General features: G+C 44.7%; 1 protein-coding gene across 3 annotated transcripts in view; it reads left to right on the plus strand.

Annotated features, from left to right (window-relative positions):
* LOC140206136 (retinoic acid receptor RXR-gamma-A-like) overlaps window positions 1-22,735 on the plus strand; it is a 279,149-nt gene that overhangs the window by 172,483 nt on the left and 83,931 nt on the right. For all 3 annotated transcript variants that reach the window (XM_072274349.1, XM_072274348.1, XM_072274347.1), the window contains exon 2: window positions 16,020-16,279. In XM_072274349.1, coding sequence (XP_072130450.1) covers window positions 16,020-16,279 — 260 coding nt within the window. The remainder of the gene's footprint in view (window positions 1-16,019; window positions 16,280-22,735) is intronic.

Genomic DNA, 22,735 nt, shown 5'->3' on the forward strand with positions numbered 1-22,735 from the left:
TTGGGGAATGTAGGACCAGAGGGCACTGTCTCAGAATAAAGGAGTGTCCCTTTAGAATATAGATGAGGAAGGACTTATTCAGCCAAAGAGTGGGGAATCTGTGAAGGCCATATTTTCGGGTGTAGTTAAGACAAATTGATAAGTTCTTGATAGTTAAGAAGGGAAAAGGTTCCTGGGAGGAGTTAACAGGATCCTTAAGACCATAAGGTATAGGAGCAGAATTAGGCCACTTGGTCCATTGAGTCTGTTACGCCATTCCATTATGGCTGATCCATTTCCCTCTCAGCCCCAATCTCCTGCTTTCTCCCCGTATCCCTTCATGCCCTGACCAATCAAGAATCTGTCAACCTCAGCCTTAAATATACACAATGACCTGGCCTCCACAGCTGCCTGTGGCAATGAATTCCACAGATTCACCACTCTGTAGCTAAAGAAATTCTTTCTCGTCTCCATTCTAACTGGACATCCCTTAGAGTACAGGCCAGAGCCATCAAATGCTCCTCATATGATAAGCCTTTCAATCCTGGAATCATTTTTGTGAACCTCCTTTGAACCCTTTCCAATGTCAGCACATCCTTTCTTAGACAAGGGGCCCAAAACTGCTCACAATACTCCGAGTGAGTCCTCACTATTGCCTTATAAAGCCTCAACATTACATCCTGCCCTCTGTCATCATATTTCAGATTTCTGAATGGCCCATGAACCCATAAATACTAACTTGTTACATTTTTGCAATTTATAGTAACTTTATCCCTTTGCATTGTATTGTAAAACAGCAAACCTAAAATCAAGTAAGTGATATTGAAAATGATTTTGAATGGAGTTGAGAATTTTAAAAAAAGTCAACCATGAATAAATGGCAGAGCAGCCTCGATGGGCTGAATGGCCTAATTCAGCTTCTATATCTCATAGTCTAAACCTTGGACTTTGGGTAAAAATACATGAAGCACAAACAGAATTAAGGGAATCCAGGAGTACAACGTTGTTGTAGACAAATGGTACAAGGACAGCTGTTATTGCACTGGAAGGCAGAACAGGAACAAGGGGCTGAATGGCCTATTGCTTCAGTTCCTTTTTTCACTTGTGTGATCATTCAACCATTAGACCACCTGTCCCCTGCTTTTGCTCTACCATTCAATGAAATCATGGTTAAGTTTTTACCTGAGCATCACATTCCTGCACTGAGCCCATGCCCTCTCATTCCCCGAGTATTGATTGATTGATTGGATGAACTGTTTACTTCTGAAGCATTTCCAGAAGCCACCTCTGGGCCCTGCCTTGAAGATCCAATGTTTAGTGTTGACTGAAGCCTGCTGTTTCTCGCTCACTGACTGCACACAATGACACTCAGGTGTCACATCCCATCAGTGTCAAAGACAGCCTGAATGGCAGATTCAAAATAGGTTAATGTTACCCTGAAGGCAGTCCCTCATAGTGCTGACGAGGTGGCTACTGTTATGACACACAGTGAAGCTGATGCAGATGAGGATTTACCGAGCTTCAGACTTTCACAAATGTTGGGCCCAAATGAACTACAATGTGAGAAATCTGATTTTAATTCAATGTCTGTCTATTGCACACTTGGTATTAGATTAGATTAGATTAGATTATGAGGACACTCAGTCCTCATTTATTGTCATTTAGAAATGCATGCATTAAGAAATGATACAATGTTCCTCCAGTATGATATCACAGAAACACAGGACAGACCAAGACTAAAACTGACAAAAACCACATAATTATAACATATAGTTACAACAGTGCAAAGCAATACCGTAACTTGATAAAGAGCAGACCATGGGCACGGTAAAAAAAAAGTCTCAAAGTCCCGGTAGCCCCAATATCTCATGCAGACGGTAGAAGGGAGAAACTCTCCCTGACATGAACCTCCAGCATCGCAAACTTGCCGATGCAGCACCCTGGAAGCACCCAACCACAGCCTCTGAGTCCGTCTGAAAACTTCGAGCCTCCGACCAGCCCTCCAACACCGAGCACCATCTCTGCCGAGTGCTTCAACCTCACCCTGGCCACCAAGCAACAAGCAAAGCTGAGGACTCAGGGCCTTCTCTCCCCCCCCCCCCCCCCGGAGATTCTGGATCGCACAGTAGCAGCAGCAGCGAAACAGGCATTTCAGAAGTTTCACCAGATGTTCCTCCGTGCTATCACATCTGTCTCCATCAAATCAGAATTGTGCACGGCACCCTACTTGACAGATAACAGATATTCATCACCGGAGTGGCTACTGGGTGCTGTGTCGCACTGCCATCTTCTCCTCTTCTATTACAGTGTAATTTTACATTTCTGATTGAGGAATGGCATAGTTAACCATAAGAAAAAAAGACATTCACTTCAGGTGAAAATTTACAGCCTTTTCAGTTCTACTATTGTGTATGTTATATGTATGCAACTCCACTGTAGCTGACGGGGCCCAATCTTTGTGTCCAGATCGGCAGACATCCCACCCTGCAAAAACTCAATTCAGGGAGGTAGCACCCCCACCCCCCCCGCAACCCCATATCTCCCCCCCCCCCCCCAAGTCGAACTCCAAGGGTGTATGTAATACTTTGTTGAGTGATTTTGTCTAATCTGTAAACGAAGTTGGGTATACGCAGAAAATGTGACATTAAAATATGTACTTATATAAGTAGGGGGCCATGCACAATTCTGATTTGATGGAGGTAGACGTGAGAGCACGGAGGAACATCTGGTGAAACTTCTGAAATGCCTGTTTCGCTGCCGCTACTACTGTGTGATCTGAAATCTCCGGAGGGGAAGGCCCCGAGTCCTCCGCTTTGCTTGTTGCTTGGCGGCCGGGATGGGGTCGAAGCACTCGGCAGAGATGGTGCTCGGTACTCTGTGTCGGAGGGCTGGTTGAAGGCTTGAAGTTTTCAGACGGACTCAGAGTCGGCTGTGGGCGGATGCTTCCAGGTTGCTGCACTGGCAAGTTTGCGGCGCTGGAGGTTCATGGCAGAGAGAGTTTCTCCCTTCTACCGTCTGCGCGAGATATTGGGGCTATCGGGACTTTGGAGACTTTTTTTTTACTGTGCCCATGGTCTGCTCTTTATCAAATTACAGTATTGCTTTGCACTGTTGTAACTGTATGCTATAATTATGTGTTTTTTGTCAGTTTTAGTTTTGGTCTGTCCTGTATTTCTGTGATATCATACTGGAGGAACATTGTATCATTTCTTAATGCATGCATTTCTAAATGACAATAAATGAGGACTGAGTGTCTTCATAATCTAATCTAATATTATATTGTCATGTTTATTCCATTATAACTTCAAGCAAGTCTACAGGGAGTTTGGCCTCATCACGTAGGGCATCCATAGAGTAGCTCCTTAGCAGCTAGCCAGCTAGTTTAAATAATGTTAGCTATGCCAGGAGTCCCCAACCTTTTTTGCACCACAGACCGGTTTATTTTTGACAATATTCTTGCAGACCGGCCAGGCGGGGGGGGGGGGGGGGGGGAGATGAGGGTAGGGTTGCCAACGGACAAGATTAACCATCAAGTACGTTGTGTTTACCCCAAGAAGACTACAATTACCATGAAGCCTTGCACGGGCACCTGTGTGCACATGCGTGTATGTGCCGATTTTTTTTCTACAAATCGTTTTTGGCGATTCTGTTCGGGGTGGGTGGGGTGTTAATCACGACTGGAATATAGAAGATCGGTCAACTACAAGTCACTTTTTAGTGGCTAATACACTCAATTTTGTTTCTAAAAGGGTTTATCTAACAAATTTAATATTAAACACACAGCGCATATTTTCCTCGCATGAATATAGTGATAAGTCAATTACTGTATAAATCACTTGTAAGTCAATAGCATTGTAACATTTTATGTAACGTTTGGATATTAAACACACAGCACATATTTTCCCCGTATGAACATATAAAATCATTGCAACACACCAATATCGCTGAATCATTGGTGCCCTGGGCTGGTTTCCCTGCAACATCGAGCGGTGATGGGAGACAGCGATACTCGAAGGGGGTTCCTTATGTCCAGTCTATTCCGCAATTTAGTTTTCGTTGCATTCATTGCAGAGATATGTTGGAAATGGAAGCAACGTTTTCAGTGCTTTCGTGGCCACCTCAGGATATTCAGCCTTGACTTTGATCCAGAATGCCGGCAGAGATGTTATGTCAGACATACTTTTCAGCCCACCGTCATTTGCAAGCTTGAGGAATTGATGTCCTTCCCGCGCTGACATGGACGACGCGCGGGTAATGACCTTGTGTGTGTTCAAGCTCAACAGTGGCCGTGACAGGGAATGAGGAAAGGTGCGGCTGACTCCTATCGCCAAATCATATCGTTTCCTCGCAGCCCTGTAGCACATGCCTTGCATGTGGTTGGGGACCACTGAGCTATGCTAATGAACGAATGACACCTGTTAAACTCACCTCAACATGTCTTTTACATTTTAACCCACCATTGGCAATAGAAAAGTCACTGTTGCATTCTTTTTGAGGTCGACTGTAAAGCCTGCCCACAGAGAAAACTGATAGGTCTACCTAGCATGAAGAGGGACCAATCAGGATGTTCGTGCTTGTTCTCACTCTCCCTCTCGCTCTCAAAAAAATCAATTTCCGGGATATTGTATATAATTTCCGGGCGTCAGGGAGCCGCTATCAATATGCGGGAGACTCCCAGAACTTCCGGGAGAGGTGGGATGTCTGAGATCGGTATCATGAGTGCAATTAATTCAATGGTTTGGATCGATTATGATGAATTTGTGTTTTCATTACACACTGGAGTTCTATGTACAACTAGTATAACTGGTCCTGTGTCACTTTACACTTTACACGGCCTCCACAGGTCCCCGTAGCAACAAATTCCATAGATTCACCAGACTCTGGCTAAAGAAATTCCTCCACATTGCATTTCTAAAGGGAAGTTGACTAGTGGGGTACCGCAAGGCTCAGTGCTGGGACCCCAGTTGTTTACAATATATATTAATGACTTGGATGAGGGAATTAAATGCAGCATCTCCAAGTTTGCAGATGACACAAAGCTGGGCGGCAGTGTTAGCTGTGAGGAGGATGCTAAGAGGATGCAGGGTGACTTGGATAGGTTGGGTGAGTGGGCAAATTCATGGCAGATGCAATTTAATGTGGATAAATGTGAAGTTATCCACTTTGGTGGCAAAAATAGGAAAACAGATTATTATCTGAATGGTGGCCGATTAGGAAAAGGGGAGGTGCAACGAGACCTGGGTGTCATTATACACCAGTCATTGAAAGTGGGCATGCAGGTACAGCAGGCGGTGAAAAAGGCGAATGGTATGCTGGCATTTATAGCGAGAGGATTCGAGTACAGGAGCAGGGAGGTACTACTGCAGTTGTACAAGGCCTTGGTGAGACCACACCTGGAGTATTGTGTGCAGTTTTGGTCCCCTAATTTGAGGAAAGACATCCTTGCCATAGAGGGAGTACAAAGAAGGTTCACCAGATTGATTCCTGGGATGGCAGGACTTTCATATGAAGAAAGACTGGATGAACTGGTCTTGTACTCGTTGGAATTTAGAAGATTGAGGGGGGATCTGATTGAAATGTATAAAATCCTAAAGGGATTGGACAGGCTAGATGCAGGAAGATTGTTCCCGCTGTTGGGGAAATCCAGAACGAGGGGTCACAGTTTGAGGATAAAGGGGAAGCCTTTTAGGACAGAGATTAGGAAAAACTTCTTCACACAGAGAGTGGTGAATCTGTGGAATTCTCTGCCACAGGAAACAGTTGAGGCCAGTTCATTGGCTATATTTAAGAGGGAGTTAGATATGGCCCTTGTGGCTACGGGGATCGGGGGTATGGAGGGAATGCTGGTGCAGGGTTCTGAGTTGGATGATCAGCCATGATCATAATAAATGGCAGTGCAGGCTCGAAGGGCTGAATGGCCTACTCCTGCACCTATTTTCTATGTTTATTCTGAAGCTGTGCCTTCAGATCACACTATTAGGAGATTTGCTCTGCATCATATCCAGCAAGATTCTGTTGGGGCAGGGGGAGAGGTGGGGAGTGAGGAGAGAATTCTGTTCAGGGCAGCAGTATGGTCCAGTCCAAATCCTTTGCAGAATCTTCAAGGTAGTACTGATTGCTTCTCAATTCTTGTCCAATGACTGCATGTAAACTGTGGAGGTAATGAGGGAATATTTCCTTCTAGGATAAGAAGGGAAGGGGTGAGCCACAGGAACTGACAAGAAACTGAGCCACAGGCAGGGTTTCACACAGGGTGAGGAGGGGAGTAGGGAGAGTCTGCAGTGGGAAGGCTTAGTGTATGCAGGAGATGCAGGTACCAAGAGGAATGTGGATTACAATTGCAGTGACATAATCCAATAAACCATCTAATCAATGGTATCTGTACTATGCTCTGTAGTGTAGTAGATGAGTTGGCCTAGCTGCCCCAGTGCCCTAGCCATCTGTAACCACAGTGACGTAATCCTTTGCAGAATCTCTGCAGTGAGCCAAGGTAGTACTGATTACTTCTCAGGGGCAGTGTGAAATTGATGGTGTAGGTAGGGATTTGAGGGGCTGCTCTTGGTGTAATAACAATGATATTTGTTGGTGGCTCACTGCCATTTTTCATCAAGACTCTGGCTGGTTTCTCGCCCCTCATTCCCAGCTCTGACAGTGTCTGGCTGCAATTTCTGGCATGGCTGGAGCAGAAGCATCACTACCCCAGGTCTAGCTGTGGTCAAAAGCCAGTTTGCAAGCTCACTGCCTCCCCCTGGTGCCATGCTGGAGGATTGCTTGCATTTAGGAAAGTGCTCCCCAAGTGATATTGGAAGTGCACAAAGCAAAATCCCACAACTGTGGACTGATCTGAACCAGTGATGGATAGCCAAAATAAAATGGAAAATGTCCCTACAGTTCATTCAACAATGGCTCAGGGTCTCGGAGATGGGACCTGACTTCTTTTGAATGGCAGGATTTCCATATGACAACAAGTCCTTCGCTCCCTGATAGTGGCCTCAGAAGTCAATAAGGCAGTACAGAAGGCATATGCATGCCTTTATTAGTTGAAGCACGGAATTCAAGAGTCAGGATGTTATGCTACAGCTTTATAAAACTCTAGGCCATATCTGCAATCAATTCTGGTTGTCCCATTAAAGGAAGGCTTTTGAGAAGGTGCTGAAGAAATCTATCAAGATTAAATGCTTAGATTGGATTAGAGGATGTGCGGTAGAAAGAAATGTTGAACAAACAATCCTATTTTCTCAGGAGTGGCAGATAATTCCTCGCCCTAATAGAAGTTTATGAAATAGATGAAGTGAACAGCCAGTATCCTTTTTGCCCGGGTTGAAATGTCTAATATTAGAGGCCATGCGTTTAAAGTGAGAGAAGGAAACTTCAAAGGAGATGTATGGAGCAAATTCCTTTTACACATAGAGTGGTGGGAGCTTGAATGTGTTGCCAGGAATGGTGATAGATGCAGATTTAATAGAGGTGTTTAAGATGTTATTAGATAAGCACAAGAATATGCAGAGAACAGAGGGAGAGGGACAATATGTAGGCAGAAGGGATTGGGTGCCTTTAACTTAATTAGTTTCACACATCATGAGCTAAAAGGCCTGTTCCTCTGCTGCATTGTGTGGGGAGCACTTTTAAGTGCATTACAGGTTGTGGTTTCTGCCAGGAAAAAGCACTGCGATGAGCTGCAGATTACTTTTGAAGTGGTAGGTTTATCTCTGAAATGAGGGCAGAGTTCTTTATCTGAGCACCATAAATATTGCTGACATATCTGGCAATAACCTGGTGTGTGTGTGTGTGTGTGTGTGTGTATATGTGTGTTCGTCCATTGTCGACATCAATGAGGACCTTGACACCATTATGATGGTGTCGAAACTAGTGCGTGATTTGGATTTAAGTGAGGGAGAGTTGCACAGCATCAGCCTCACTCTCTCTTTCCAATTCCCATCTGGATCCAGTGGCAAGACAGAGTCGAGGTGGCTGGAGATGGGACTAGGCGCAGTGGATGACCAGAACGTCTTCTGTGTCTTGTCCTGCTCTACACATTCCACGACACTTGCAGAGACGGCCTTCTTGACAGTTGGACCTTCCATTGGTCTCGTCTGCTCAATCCACCAGAGTCTGTCTTCACATGCTGGGATAGACAACTCCCTATCTCACCGAGGGTTTGAGACCCGTCGGCAACCCTCACCTGGTTTAGCCGGCTTGTCGAAGCCATTGCCCGGGGTGTGGCGGCTATCGCATGCAAACAGCTACAGGGAGCCACAGGTGAGAGCTGAGTGCCAGGTGGGGACCAAAGATGGACTAACCGCCTTGAAAAGGACACGACATGTTCCCCCACTAGAGGTGCTACCCCTCCCTGACATCCCATACACCCCAATAACCTGGTAAAGAAGGCAAGGATAAATTGTACCGCCATTTCAAAATGAAATAAACTGTTCTAGTGAATCTCTCAAACTAGTCCAATGCAGTTTGCCAGTTGTGTGTGAGTAGCATTTGGTCTTAAACTTTACAAAAGGTTTGAAATTTGCTGGGGAATCTGGAAACATAGAAAACCTACAGCACAATAGAGGCCCTTTGGCCTACAATGCCGTGCCGAACATGTACTTAGCTGAGAAATTACCTAGGGTTACCCATTGCCCTCTATTTATCTAAGCTCCATGTACCTATCCAGGAGACTCTTAAAAGACCTTATTGTATCCGCCTCCTCCACAGTTGCCAGCAGCGCATTCCACACTCACCACTCTCTGCTTAAAAAAGCTTACCCCTGACATCCCTCTGCACCTACTTCCAAGCACCTTAAAACTGTGCCCCCTCGTGTTAGCCATTCCAGCCCAGGGGAAAAGCCCCTGATCATCCACATGATCAATGCCTCTCATCATCTTATACACCTCTATCAGGTCACTTCTAATCCTCTGTCGCTCCATGGAGAAAAGGCCAAATTCACTCAACCTATGGCATGCGAAGGCATGCTCCCCAATCCAGGGAACATCCTTGCAGATCTCTTCTGCACCTTTTCTATAGTTTCCACATCCTTCCTGTAGTGAGGTGACCAGAACTGAGCAAGTACTCCAAGTGGGGTCTGACCAGGGTCCTATATAGCTGTAACATTACCTCTCAGCTCTTGAATTCAATCCCATGGTTGATGAAGGCCAATGCACAGTATGCCTTCTTAACCACAGAGTCAACCTGCACTGCAGCTTTGAGTGTCCTATGGACATGGACCCCAGGATCCCTCTGATTCTCCACATTGCCAAGACTCTTACCATTAATACTATATTCTGCCATTATATTTGACCTACCAAAATGAACCACCTCACACTTATCTGGGTTGAACTCCATCTGCCACTTCTTAGCCCAGTTTTGCACCCTATCGATTTCCCATTATAACCTCTGACAGCCCTCCACACTATCCACAACACCCCCAACCTTTATGTCATCAGCAAATTTACTAACCCATCCCTCCACTTCCTCATCCAGGTCATTTATAAAACTCAAGAAGAGAAGGGGTCCCAGAACAGATCCCTGAGGCACACCACTGGTCACTGACCTCCATACAGAATATGACCCATCTAAAACCACTCTTTGCCTTTTGTGGGCAAGCCAATTCTGGATCCACAAAACAATGTCCCCTTGGATCCCATGCCTTCTTACTTTCTCAATGAACCTTGCATGGGGTACCTCATCAAATGTTTTGCCGAAATCCATATCTACATCTACTGCTCTACCTTCATCAATGTGTTTAGTCACATCCTCAAAAAGTTCATTCAGACTCGTATGGTACGACCTGCCTTTGACAAAGCCATGCTGACTATTCCTAATCATATTATGCCTCTCCAAATGTTCATAAATCCTGCCTTTCAGGATCTTCACCATCAACTTACCAACCACTGAAGTAAGACTCACTGGTCTATAATTTCCTGGGCTATCTCCACTCCCTTTCTTGAATAGGGGAACAACATCTGCAATCCTCCAATCCTCCAGAACCTCTCCCGTCCCTATTGATGATGCAAAGAACATTGCCAGAGGCTCAGCAATCTCCTCCCTCACCTCCCACAGTAGCCTGGGGTATATCTCATCCAGTCCTAGTGAATTATCCAAATTGATGCTTTCCAAGAGTTCCAGCACATCCTCTTTCTTAATGTCTATATGCTAAAGCTTTTCAGTCTGCTGTAAGTCATCCCTACAATTGCCAAGGTCCTTTTCCATAGTGAATACTGAAGCAAGGTATTCATTAAGTATGTGCCTCAGCTATCTCCTCCAGTTCCATACACACTTTTCCACTGTCATACTTGATTGGTCCTATTCTCTCACATCTTATCCTCTTGCTCTTCACATACTTGTACAATGCCTTGGGGTTTTCCTTAATCCTGTCTGCCAAGGCCTTCTCATGGCCCCTTCTGGCTCTCCTAATTTCATTCTTAAGCTCCTTCCTGCTAGCCTTATAATTTTCTAGATCTCTATCATTAGTAGTAGTAGTAGTCATACTTTATTGATCCCGGGGGAAATTGGTTTTCATTACAATTGCACCATAAATAATATATAGTAATAGAACCATAAATAGGTAAATAGTAATATGTAAATTATGCCAGTAAATTATGAAATAAGTCCAGGACCAGCCTATTGGCTCAGGGTGTCAGACCCTCCAAGGGAGGAGTTGTAACGTTTGATGGCCACAGGCAGGAATGACTTCCTATGACGCTCTGTGTTACATCTCGGTGGAATGAGTCTCTGGCTGAATGTACTCCTGTGCCCAACCAGTCCATTATGTAGTGGATGGGAGACATTGACCAAGATGGCATGCAACTTCGACAGCATCCTCTTTTCAGACACCACCATGAGAGAGTCCAGTTCCATCCCCACAACATTACTGGCCTTACGAATGAGTTTGTTGATTCTGTTGGTGTCTGCTGTGTAGATTTTTGAATCTTTCATAAGCTTTTCTTTTCTTGACTAGATTTTCAACAGCCTTTCTACACCATGGTTCCCTGTACCCTACCATTCTGTCTGTCTCATTGGAATGTACCTATGCAGAACACTACGCAAATATCCCCTGAACATTTGCCACATTTCTGCCGTACATTTCCCTGAGAACATCTGTTCCCAGTTTATTCTTCCAAGTTCCTGCCTGATAGCTTCATAATTCCCCTTACTCCAATTAAATGCTTTCCTAATTTGTTTGTCCCTATCCCTCTCCAATGCTATGGTAAGGGAGATAGAATTGTGATCACTATTTCCAAACTGCTCTCTCACTGAGACCTGACACCTGACCAGATTCATTTCCTGATACCAGATCAAGTACAGCCTCTCCTCTTGTAGGCTTATCTACTTATTGTGTCGGGAAGCCTACCTGAACACACCTAACAAACCCCACTCCATCTAAATCCCTTGTTTTAGAGAGGTGCCAATCAATATTGGGAAAATTAAAATCTCCCACCACGACAACCCTGTTATTATTTCATCATTCCAGAATCTGTCTCCCTATCTGCTGCTCGATGTCCCTGTTATTATTAGGTGCTCTATAGAAAAACACTAACTCTATTGACGCCTTCCTGTTCCTAACTTCCACCCACTGAGACTCAGCAGACAATCCCTGCATGACTTCCTCATTTTCTGCAGCCATGACATTATCTCTGATCAGCAGTGCCATGCTCCCACCTCTTTTGCCTCTGAAGCCTGGCACTCTAAGTGGCCATTCTTGCTCTTGAGCCATCCATGTCTCTGTAATGGCCACAACATCATAGTTCCAAGTACGGATCCATGCTGTAAGCTGACCTGCTTTGTTCATGATACCCCTTGCATTAAAATAGACATATCCCAAACCATCAGTCTGAGCGTATTCCTTCTCTACCACCTGCCTACCCTCCCTCTCACACTGTCTCAATTTATGAGCCTACGACCCCTTCCTCCATTTCTTCAGTTTGACTCCCACCCCCCAGCGATTCTAGTTTAAACTCTCCCCAGTAGGCTTAACAAAACACCCTGCCAGGATATTTGGCCCCCTCGGATTCAAGTGCAACCCGTCCTTTTTGTACAGGTCACTCCTGCTCCAAAAGAGGTCTCAATGATCCGGAAATCTGAATCCCTGCTCCTTGCTCCAATCCCTCAGCCACGCATTTATTCTCCATCTCACCCTATTCCTATACTAACTGAGATGTAATCCGGAGATTACTACCTTTGACGTCCTGCTTTTCAACTTCCTTCCTAACTCCCTGTAGTCTGTTTTCAGGACCTCCTCCCTTTTCCTGCCTATGTCGTTGGTACCAATATGTACCATGACCTCTGGCTGTTTACCTTTCCACTTCAGGATATCGTGGATGCGATCAGAAACATCCTAGACCCTGGCACCTGGGAGACAAACTACCATCCGTGTTTGTTCCTTGTGTCCACAGAATCAGCTGTCTGACCCCCTAACTACAGAGTCCCCTATCACTGCTGCCATCCTCTTCCTTTCCCTACCCTTCTGAATAGGGAAGTATCTTCCTATTCCAGCGCTAGGGTAGCTTTCTGCATGCTTGTGCCTGAAGTCCACAAGGTTCTGAGAAACTAGAGCTGGCTCCCCACAGTGTGTGCTTAATGTGCTGTGTAAAGTAGGGAGTACGTCGTCAGTGCTGAACATTGCATGGTCCTATCACCCACACATTCCTCTTACCAGGTCCCCTCCCCAAATGTTCCCATCAGCCCTCCCCATTCCCTCTCTTGAATCCATGCTGCACACCCTCCTATCAGATTCCACAGTCTGCAGCCCTTTGTCACCTCCCAGCCTCTGTCGCTGTTCCCACTTCCCCTCACTCCTCCTCATCTGCCCATCACTCCTCCCATTTGGATCCACCTATTTCCTGCCTGCTTTCTTTCACTCCTTCTCCTTGCAGCTTTAAACTGCCTATCTCCCCTCTATCCATTTAGTCCAGATACAGAATCTCAGCACAAAACATCTGTCCATTTCCTTCCACTGCATGACCCACTGAGTTCCCCACCATCTTGTGTTTTGCCAGGTCACATTACTAAACACGTTCCCCCTGGATGAACCTTTTCTCTCACACTGCTGCATAGCTTCCCCTTAAAGGTACCACTCCAGTACTTCAATGGATGGACTGCTGATTTATCGGTTTATCTCAAATCACTCTCTGACCTCTTCAACCCATGTGGCTCCCAATCTCTCTGTCTCATCATTGCATTCCCTCCAGTCTTCAGCTCCTGGTCTCTCCTGCTCATAGCCCCTGTGCTGCCTTTGCCCTACTGCTATTCCCATTAATCCTTGCAGTATTTCCTGGTTAGAAGGTATTATTAAAAGGCATTCATTTAGTGAGGGAACGTTCAAAGGAGATGTGAAGGAGAGTGGTGGCTGGAACAAACTGCCAAAAGCCATGGTGGATGCAGATATGACGGATGCATATTAAAGGCTCCTAGACAAGCTCTTGGATATACAGAGAATGGATGGATATGGACCATGTGCAGGCAGACCAGCTGAGTTCCCTCCATCTACTGCAGCTGGGAATACGGGCCATTATAAAGGTGCCCAGCTCAGTTTCTTATGTGTACATTCACTCCACCATAATGCCTTGAAGCTGAGCAAGGAGGATGGTTGGAGGTCATTGAGCAATAACAAAAGGTTAAATTAAGCTGACATGTGCCAAGTAACATTAGGGGAAGACCCACATCTCCCTGTCTTCATGAAAGGTGACAGAGTAGTTACATTTGCTGAATATGATCGTTTACGTTGATGGGAACTGTGACTGAGCTTACTCTGCATACATGCCGAATGGAGCCCACACTGGAAACTCAAACCATCACCACCACCAACCCACCCTCAGCCCCCTGAGTCTGACCACTACACCACCACGCACACTGCCTGCAGCTCCCTTGGGAACACTGACTCATGGCTTGTGCTGTATTTCCAGAAGCCGGTATTTCTCCTTAATTACCACTTTGAGCCAGATCCAAGCCTACCTAATCTTTACAACTTTATCAAATCCTTCCTAGGACACAGAAGGGGGCCATTCAACCCATTGAATGCATGCCAGTACGTTGTAGAGACGTGCAGTCACTCCCATTCCCCTGCTCTGGCTTTCAGAAGGAATTGGATAATTTGTTGAAAGCAAAACATTTGCAGTTCCCTGGACACAGTTGGATCTGCATCAAGTATATGTTCAGACAGTGAATTCCTCATTATATCTTATCACTGTGTTGAAGAAAAAAACGTTTTCCTCTCCTTCCGTCTGGATCTTTTTCCAGTCCTTTTGTTCTTTGCCCTCTGGTCTCTGATTCCATTTGTGGGAATAGTTTGCCTCCCTTCACTCTTTTGAAACCTGCCTTAACCTTGCCTACTCCGATCAAATAACCTCTTAATCTTCTCCAAAAATGATCCCCGTATGAAATCCCACCTCCTGTACTCAATTCCTGTACTCTCTCAAAGCAAAACAAAGGAGCTGGTTGTGGATTACAGGAGGAATGGAGACAGGCTAACCCCTATTGACATCATTGGATCTGGGGTTGAGAGGGTGAACAGCTTTAAGTTCATCAGCATCCACATCACCGAGGACCTCACGTGGCCTGTACACACCAGCTGTGTGGTGAAAAAGGCACAACAGCGCCTCTTTCACCTCAGACGGTTGAGGAAGTTTGGGATGAGCCCCCAAATCCTAAGAACTTTCTACAGGGCACAATTAAAAACATCTTGATTGTCTGCATCACTGCCTGTTAAGGGAACTGTATCTTCCTTAATCAGAAGATGTGTGAACAGCCCAGCGCATCTGTAGTTGTGAACTTCCCATGATTCAGGACATTTACAAGGACAGGTGTGTAAAAAGGGCCCGTAGGATCATTGAGGACCCAAGTCACCCCAACCACAATCTATTCCAGCTGCTACCTTCCGGAAAACGGTACCGCAACATAAAAGCCAGGACCAACAGGCCCCGGGGCAGCTTCTTCCACCGGGCCATCAGACTAATGAACTCACGCTGATTTGAGTGTACTCTATATTACATTGACTGTTCTATTTATTATAAATTATTACAAATTACTATGATTGCACATTGCACATTTAGACGGAGATGTAACGTAATGATTTTTACTCATGTATGTGAAGGATATAAGAAATAAACTCAATTCAATGCTCTTTTCTACCTTCTAGTTTTAGATAGAGAACCAAAGATTTAGAGTCTTACAGTCACACAGCATGGAAAAAGGCCATTCAGCCCTAGTCATCCATGATACTCAAGGTGCCTTCAAGTTAGTTTGCCCCTAGTCTTGCTACTGGGTTGTGAGGACACTCAGAGAAGCCTGATTCAGAGCTTACTGTGCGGTATGTGAACTTCTTGTCAACACAGTTAAAACACTTTTTCTACTCTTACCCCCTTAATGGCTGACCACCTGTTCTAAGGCCAACTAATAGTAACTTGATTTCTGACCTGATCCTTTTCACTCACTCTCCTGTCATGGCTGTTTCTGTGATCCTCTCCCTCACGCAATGTCTGTTCACTTCTCACATGAACATTTTGGGTTGAGGACCTTCTCGGAGATGGAACCTTGTATTAAGAAGTGGGTAGTTCTGAGCAAAAAGCTCAGCCTCTATTGCCAGGGGCTGGGTGGAGTGATCTTGGCACTGGACCATAAGATATAGGAGCAGAATTAGGTCTTGCCTCACAGCATGGTATGACATCTACTCTATACAAGACTACAAAACGTTTCAAAGAGTTGTGGACACAGTTCAGTTCATGACACAAGCAAGTCTCCCTTCCATGGACCACCAGGTTCAAGGATGACTTCTATCTTGCTGTTACTATTGAATGAACCTTTTGTACGATAAGATAGAGTTTTGACCTCACAATCTACCTTGTCATGGCCTTACGCCCCATAGTCTGCCTGAAATGTACTTTCTCTGCAACTGGTAACACAATGTTCTGCATTCTGTTATTGCTTTTTTCCCTTTGTACTGCCTCAATATGTTGATGTTTTAAATGATCTCCATGGATGAGATGCAAAGTAAAGTTTTTACATACATGTCAGAATAATAAACCTATTACCAATGAGCTTTCTTCTCTCCACAGACTCGGCAATACAAGTGAACTCCACGTCGATGAGCTCAGCATCCCCACACTCAACAGTGAATTCAGTGGTTGGTCACCAGTCAATGATCGGATCTTCAATAAATGCTTCGCGCCCCCTCACCTCCCCCTTGGGAAGCTTGGCCTCTCCAGTCAATGGACTGGGCTCTCCATACCCCGTTATCACATCGTCAATCGGCTCTCCCTCTGTGTCCTTGCCGTCCACACCGGCCGTTGGCTACGGAGCACTCAACAGTCCCCAGGTAAACGCTTTACCAGGTCAAAGGTTTATCAGTTCAGGGGTTATTTCAGCAAATGAATAGAACAAGGCAGCAGAGTGGTGCCAAAGATGGAGCCAATGTTTCTCATCTCTGGAAACCAGGGTTTAATTACGTCCTCAGGTGCTGTCTGTGTGGAGTTTACGTGCTGTCCCTGTGAGCAAATGGGTTTCACCCATCCTCTGATTTCCTCCCATATCCCAAAGATGTTTAGATTGGTAGATTAACTGGCCACTGTACTTTGCCCCAATGAGAATGTGTGTAGAATGAAATGAGATTAGTGTGAATGAATGGTTGATGGTGCAGACTCAGTGAGCCAAAGGGTCTGTTTCCATGTTGTAAGACTCCAGGTTTAAACATATCACCACCATAATCTCAATATGTTCAGCCTTTTGAGCTCATCCCATCATTCAGTTAGACCAGGGCTTCCCAGCCTGGGGTAAAGGGACGCCTCAATTAATGGTAGGGGTGCATGGCATAAAAAAGTTTGGGAACCCCTGAGTTAGACCATGGCTGATTTTTGTGTTTTGACACCTCTCACATCCTTCAGTCTTTATCTCAGCATTTATCAGTGTCACCTACGAACCTTCGCATTGACCCCCATGCGAGTGCGTGGTTGTATAAAGAATGGCATGCTGAAATTAACCTGATGACTTGTCTCTAGTGGTGGAGACTTCCTCACCAGGGAAACTAGTTTCTCCTTTTATCTACAGTATATCAGATCCTTCAATTACTTGGAATTCCTCAATCAAGCTGGTATGTCCATCATCAGCTTCTAGGGAATGTGATCCTAACTTGCCCTGTTTACTCTTATAATTTAACCCTTTTAGCTTTAAATACCATCTGCTGCTATTGCTTAGTTCTCAGAGTTTGAGATGTTCCTGAGGGCATCTTTCTGTCTGAGTGGTTTAGCAAGCAACTTGGAACAGATCGTTACAGATAAAGGTTCAAGGTACATTTATTGTCGAATTATGTACGCAGTATACAACTCTGGCAACAAGAACTTCAAACACCAACCCCCTCCCCACCCACGCAAAAAAATATGCAAATGAGAAAGAACAGACGGAAACACAATGTAAAAACACAAAATTGAAAGAGTCCAATTGAACTACAGACCAATTGACAAACCGCAGACACAGAACTTTGGTACCATCCTCTGACAGCATTGAGGAAGAGAGACAGAGAGCATTTGAACACAAAGGCCTTCTCTCAGGAGCAACATGCAAGAGACCATCACATACAGACACCTTCTCTGGCAGCAGCAAGCAAGAGGCTGGTAGACAACACTGAAGATTGTCTCGCCTTCTGCACTCACCTCAATGTTTCATTCTTCCTCGGCATTGAATCGGTGAGATTGGCGAGAAATAGAATTGACCGTGAGCTTGCGTCCCAGCTCTAAGCTTTATGGCCTTGAGGCTGCTCGCCTCCTCGCATCTTCTCGGAGACAGCAAAGGGCTAGATCGCTCAGGCGATCCTCAAACTTTGATCACAGGCTCTAACAGTACCAGAAAAATAAAAAGAAGACATAGAAAAAAGTGAAAGAAACAGTTTCGTGAACTATCTGGAAGATACCTGAGGTAGTGTTGTTCGCTAGCACCAACTTGACCATTGAAGCATTGTACCCTGTTGCCAAATCAAAGCAGGAGCTCAGAAATAATTTGGGGTCCCATCTGGAGCTCCAGTTACTAGACATTTTAATTCCCTTCCCATTACCACACCAACTTGTCTGTCCTTGGCCTCTTCCACTATCATGTGAGACTAACTGCAAGTAGAACAGGACCTTGTATTTTACCTAATTGGTCTACAACCCAATAACAAGAACATTGAAATATTAACCTCCTTCTGATCTATCCAGCTCCTCTCACATGCCTCCTTCTTGCCTCAACAGCATCCCCTGTGCTAGATCTGGAGATGGTGTTCTTCAGAAGTCAAAAATGAATTTAACATCTTATGGTTATAGTGTTTAATCAGATGTTCATCATAGTGCAGGTCAGAGAGGGTCAGCAAGGCAAGTAAAAAAGTAACAAAGAAACTTGAGCACATGCTTTTGTGCTGAAAACCGGTCTGAACTGGTTCAGGTAAGAAACCTGTAATCAGGTACTTACTGAATCATACTTCAGTTCTGTGGAGCATGAAACTACGCAACTGTAGGAATACTGTATACTGCAAGTTACTGAAAGTTTACAGTCAAACAGGTAATTATGCAAACATATAAACAAGCATAAAGAAAGCTAAAATTATATGGTCAACCCAATAAAAACAACGATCTGGACCCTAATCAAATACCATCCCCCATTATATTGTCTCTTTTCCCTTCTGCTCTCTCTGCCCTCCCTGGATCTATCCTCCAGCTTCCTCTTGACATAAGACAAAAGGAGCAGAATTAAGCCATTTCAGCCCATCGAGCCTGCTCCATTTCATCATAGCTGATTTATTATCCCTCTTAACCCCATTCTCCTGTCTTTTCTTTGTAACCTTTGATGCCCTCACTAATCAAGAACCTCTTCTCAACCTTTGCTTTAAAGGTACCCAATGACTTGACCTCTATTTTCATCTGTGGCAATGAATTCCACAGGTTCACCACCCTCTGGCTAAAGAAATTCCTCCCCACCTATATTCAAAGGGATGCCCTTACTTATAGTGTGAGGTTCAGCCGACTGATCCTACACTCCACCACAAAAGGAAACATCCTCTCCACATACACACTATCTAAGCTTGTCAATGTTCGGTAGGTTTCAATAAGACCCCACCCCCATTTGTCTAAACTCCAATGAGTATAGGCTTAGAGCCATCAAATGCTCCTCATACGTTAACCCCTTTATTCTTAGGATCATTCTTATAAACTTCCTCTGGACACTCTCCAATACCAGGACACCCTTTTTTAGATAAGGGTCTAACTCTGCTCACAATGCTCTAAGTGCGGCCTGACCAATGCCTCATAAAGCTTCAGCATTACATCCTTGCATTTGTACTCTAGTCCTCTTGAAATGAATGCTAACATTGCATTTGCCTTCCTCATCACCAGCTCAACCTGCAAGTTAATCTTTAGGGAATCCTGCATAAGGACTCCCAAGCACCACTGTAGATCTGATTACTGAATTTTCTCCCCATTTAAAAAATAGTCTATTCTTTCTAACAAAGTACATGACCATACACTTCCCTACACTGTATTCCATCTGCCACTTCTTTGACCATTCCCCTAATCTGACTCAGTCCTTCTGAAGACTCCCTGCTTCCACAACACTACCTGCCCTTCCACCTACCTTTGTATCATCTGCAAACATAGCCACAAATCCATCAATTCTGTTGTTCAAATTATTCTCATATATTGTGAAAAGAAGTTGTCCCATCACCGACCCTACAGAACACCAGTTGTCACTGGAAGCCAACCAGAAAAGGCCCAAGCCTTGGCAGGTGAAGTGAGGTTGCAGTAGCCGGGGGGAGGTGGTGGAAGGTTAGGGGGTTGATATTTCCTGAGATGGACAGATTAAGTGTATTCCCCTCCCTCCTCCCCATCCACTGAAAAGGATTTATATGGGACAAGGCTCTCACTGACTACATTGAAAAGTACCTTATTAGTCGTAAGGCGGTTAGAGGGCATCCTGAGACTGGTAACTTATGGAGACACAGATGGAGGCCATTCAGCCTATCAGAACCATTCCAGTTCCAGCACAGCAATCCAATCAGTCTCCTCTCCCATCTCTACGACCCTCTATTTCTGCAACTTACTTCCTTTCATACCTGCCTGAATTTGCCTTTAATTCTTTTTACCAATTAGCTATAGAGAGGCCAATTTAGGATGGCTATTTAACTCACTAATCCACATGTTTGTGGGAGGAAACCCAAGTAGATGAGGGGAAACCCATCTTGTCACGAGGGGTTTTGGGTGGAATGTGCAAACTCCATATAGACAGCACTGGAGGTGAAGATTGAACCTGGATTGTTGGAGCTGTGTGGCAGTGGCACTGCCTGCTGTACCACTGTGACTCTGTACATGGACATGTTAGCTGGTTTGTTCAGTTTACTTGGTGTAGGTAACTGCAATCAACACATGCAGCACAATTCTCACTACACACATCATCAGATCTATCTAGCAAGACAAGATCATTCCTTGTGAAAGGTTCATTGTGGTCTTGAGAGAGCGTTAAAGTTGAAACATTTCATTCATTGAACAGTTGTTCTCTATGAAGGATCAAAAAATTATGGGGAAAGTGGGAACTGAGATTTGTAAATGGGACAACTCGATCTTTATCCAGGCGATAAACTCTTAGGTGTGTAGAGGGACAAGGAAGCAGCACAGTATGTTTCAGAAGAAGTAAACTAAGTGGCTGTGGGAGGCAGGAATGGGGTGTGTTGGCTGGGAGATACAACTCCAGTGCTGCACAAATATTGGCACAGAACAGTGCAGCCCAATAGATTTTGCTCTGATCTGCGCAACCTCAGAAAAGCTTAATGAAAATCTAAAAACTGTGGATGCTAGAAATCTGAAATGATGATAGAAAAGGCTGGGAACACTCAGCAGGCCAGGCAGAATCTGTGGAAGGAGAAACAGTTAACATTTCAGGTCTGTGACCCATCATCAGATACTTTCTCTGCCAATTCAAACCCCCTGAATGTTTTATTCATTTATCATTGAAATGGGTTTGGCTGAAATAATGATCTTTGCTGAATGTACTATTGGCATTCCAACAGGATTGATTTTAGAATGTGGGACTCTACAGCAGAGCAACTGGCCCTTCAGCCCCTTCAGCCCTTGATGCTGTGCCAAACTAATTAAGCCAATGACACCTAATCACCGACACCGAACCTTAGGCCACACATTTCCTTTGAGCTATCCCCCTCTTGCCGTAAATGCATGCCCTCTATTATTTGACATTCTGACTGGGGAGAAATATACTGACTGTCTTTTCTATGCCTTACATAACCTTTTAAACTTCTATCAGGTCTCGCCTCACTCTCTGCTGCCCCAGAGTAAACAACCCATCTATGGCCAATGTATCCTTATAGCACATGCTCTCTAGTCCAGGCAGTATCTGGTAAAGTTCTCAGCACTCTCTCCAAAGCTTTCACATCGTTCCTATAATGGGGTGATTAGAATTGAATGCAGCCTGTTCTGATAAGAGTCCCCGTTTTTGATCACTCAAAGTCACAATACTGGAGTCAAAGCCAAGTGTACTGTCATATGCACAAGGACGGACATGTATGCAATGAGAAGCTACTTGCAGCTGCATCGCAAGCACGTGGCATCATAGAAGCAGCATTCACAAGAAAAATATAAATTATGCACAAATTGTACAAGAAAAAGTGCAACTGGTACACAAAAGTGTTCTAGTTTTAGTACAAAGTCATCAAGATGGTCAGAGTGTGGCTGACTTGTCATTCTGGTGGCTGGGTGTAGACACTGTGATTGTATAACTGATGCAGAGAAGCTCCCTCTGTCACTGGTGTCTCTCTGACTTAATGTGAGCGCTAGTTGGCTCACATGGGGATATTACACTGTATAACAGTCTCTCTGCTCCAGGCACTTGGCACTGGGCCCAGCAGCTGAAGCCCCAGTAATCCTGTTAGACAAACAGTCAGAATCCAGATGCACACAATATCCCACTCACTCATTGCCCTGTGCTTACAGCTTCACACTCAGACTCAGTCTCATCCCCAGAAAACTGCATCAGTTTTCAAACTATCAGATTTGTGCTGACATCTCTTTCCTGTCCCTGCCTCCAGCTTTTCACCTTCCTAGGTCTCTCCTCTGCTGCTGGAGTTCTATAGAGTGATACGGCAGGGAAACAGGCTGTTTGCCACACAAGATCACACCAACTATTAGCCTTTATTTACACTAACACTATATTAATCCCATATTTTTATCAAATCTTCCCAGATTCTACTGTTCATCTACACGCAGGGAGCAATTTACAATAGCTAATGAAACTACCAACCTTCCATCAGGAAGGAGGTCCCACACCACCAAGTTCAAGAACAGTTATTATCCTTCAAACATCAGGCTCCTGAACCAGAGCAGATAACTTAATTCACCTCAAGACTGAACTAATTCCACAACCTATCCACTTTCAATGACTCCACAACTCATGTTCAATAGTATTTGTTAGTTTGTTTGTTTGTATTTCCATAGTTTGCCTGATTTTGCACATCGGATGCTTGTCAGTCTTTATTCCTGTGTAGCTTTTCATTGATTTTATTGTATTTCTTTGTACTACTCTGAATATCTGCTAGAAAATTGATAAATGGTGGAGAATAAATGGGTGGCTGAGGGATTGGGGCAGGGGGCAAGGATTCAGATTTCTGGATCTTTGGGACCTCTTTTGGGATAGGCGTGACCTGTACAAAAATGACAAGTTGCACTTGAATCTGAGGGGGACCAATATCCTGTCAGGGAGGTTTGCTAAGGCTACTAGGGAGAATTTAAACTAGAACTGCTGGGGG

This window comes from Mobula birostris, chromosome 12 (assembly GCF_030028105.1).
Source record: "Mobula birostris isolate sMobBir1 chromosome 12, sMobBir1.hap1, whole genome shotgun sequence".
Lineage (NCBI taxonomy): Eukaryota > Metazoa > Chordata > Chondrichthyes > Myliobatiformes > Myliobatidae > Mobula > Mobula birostris.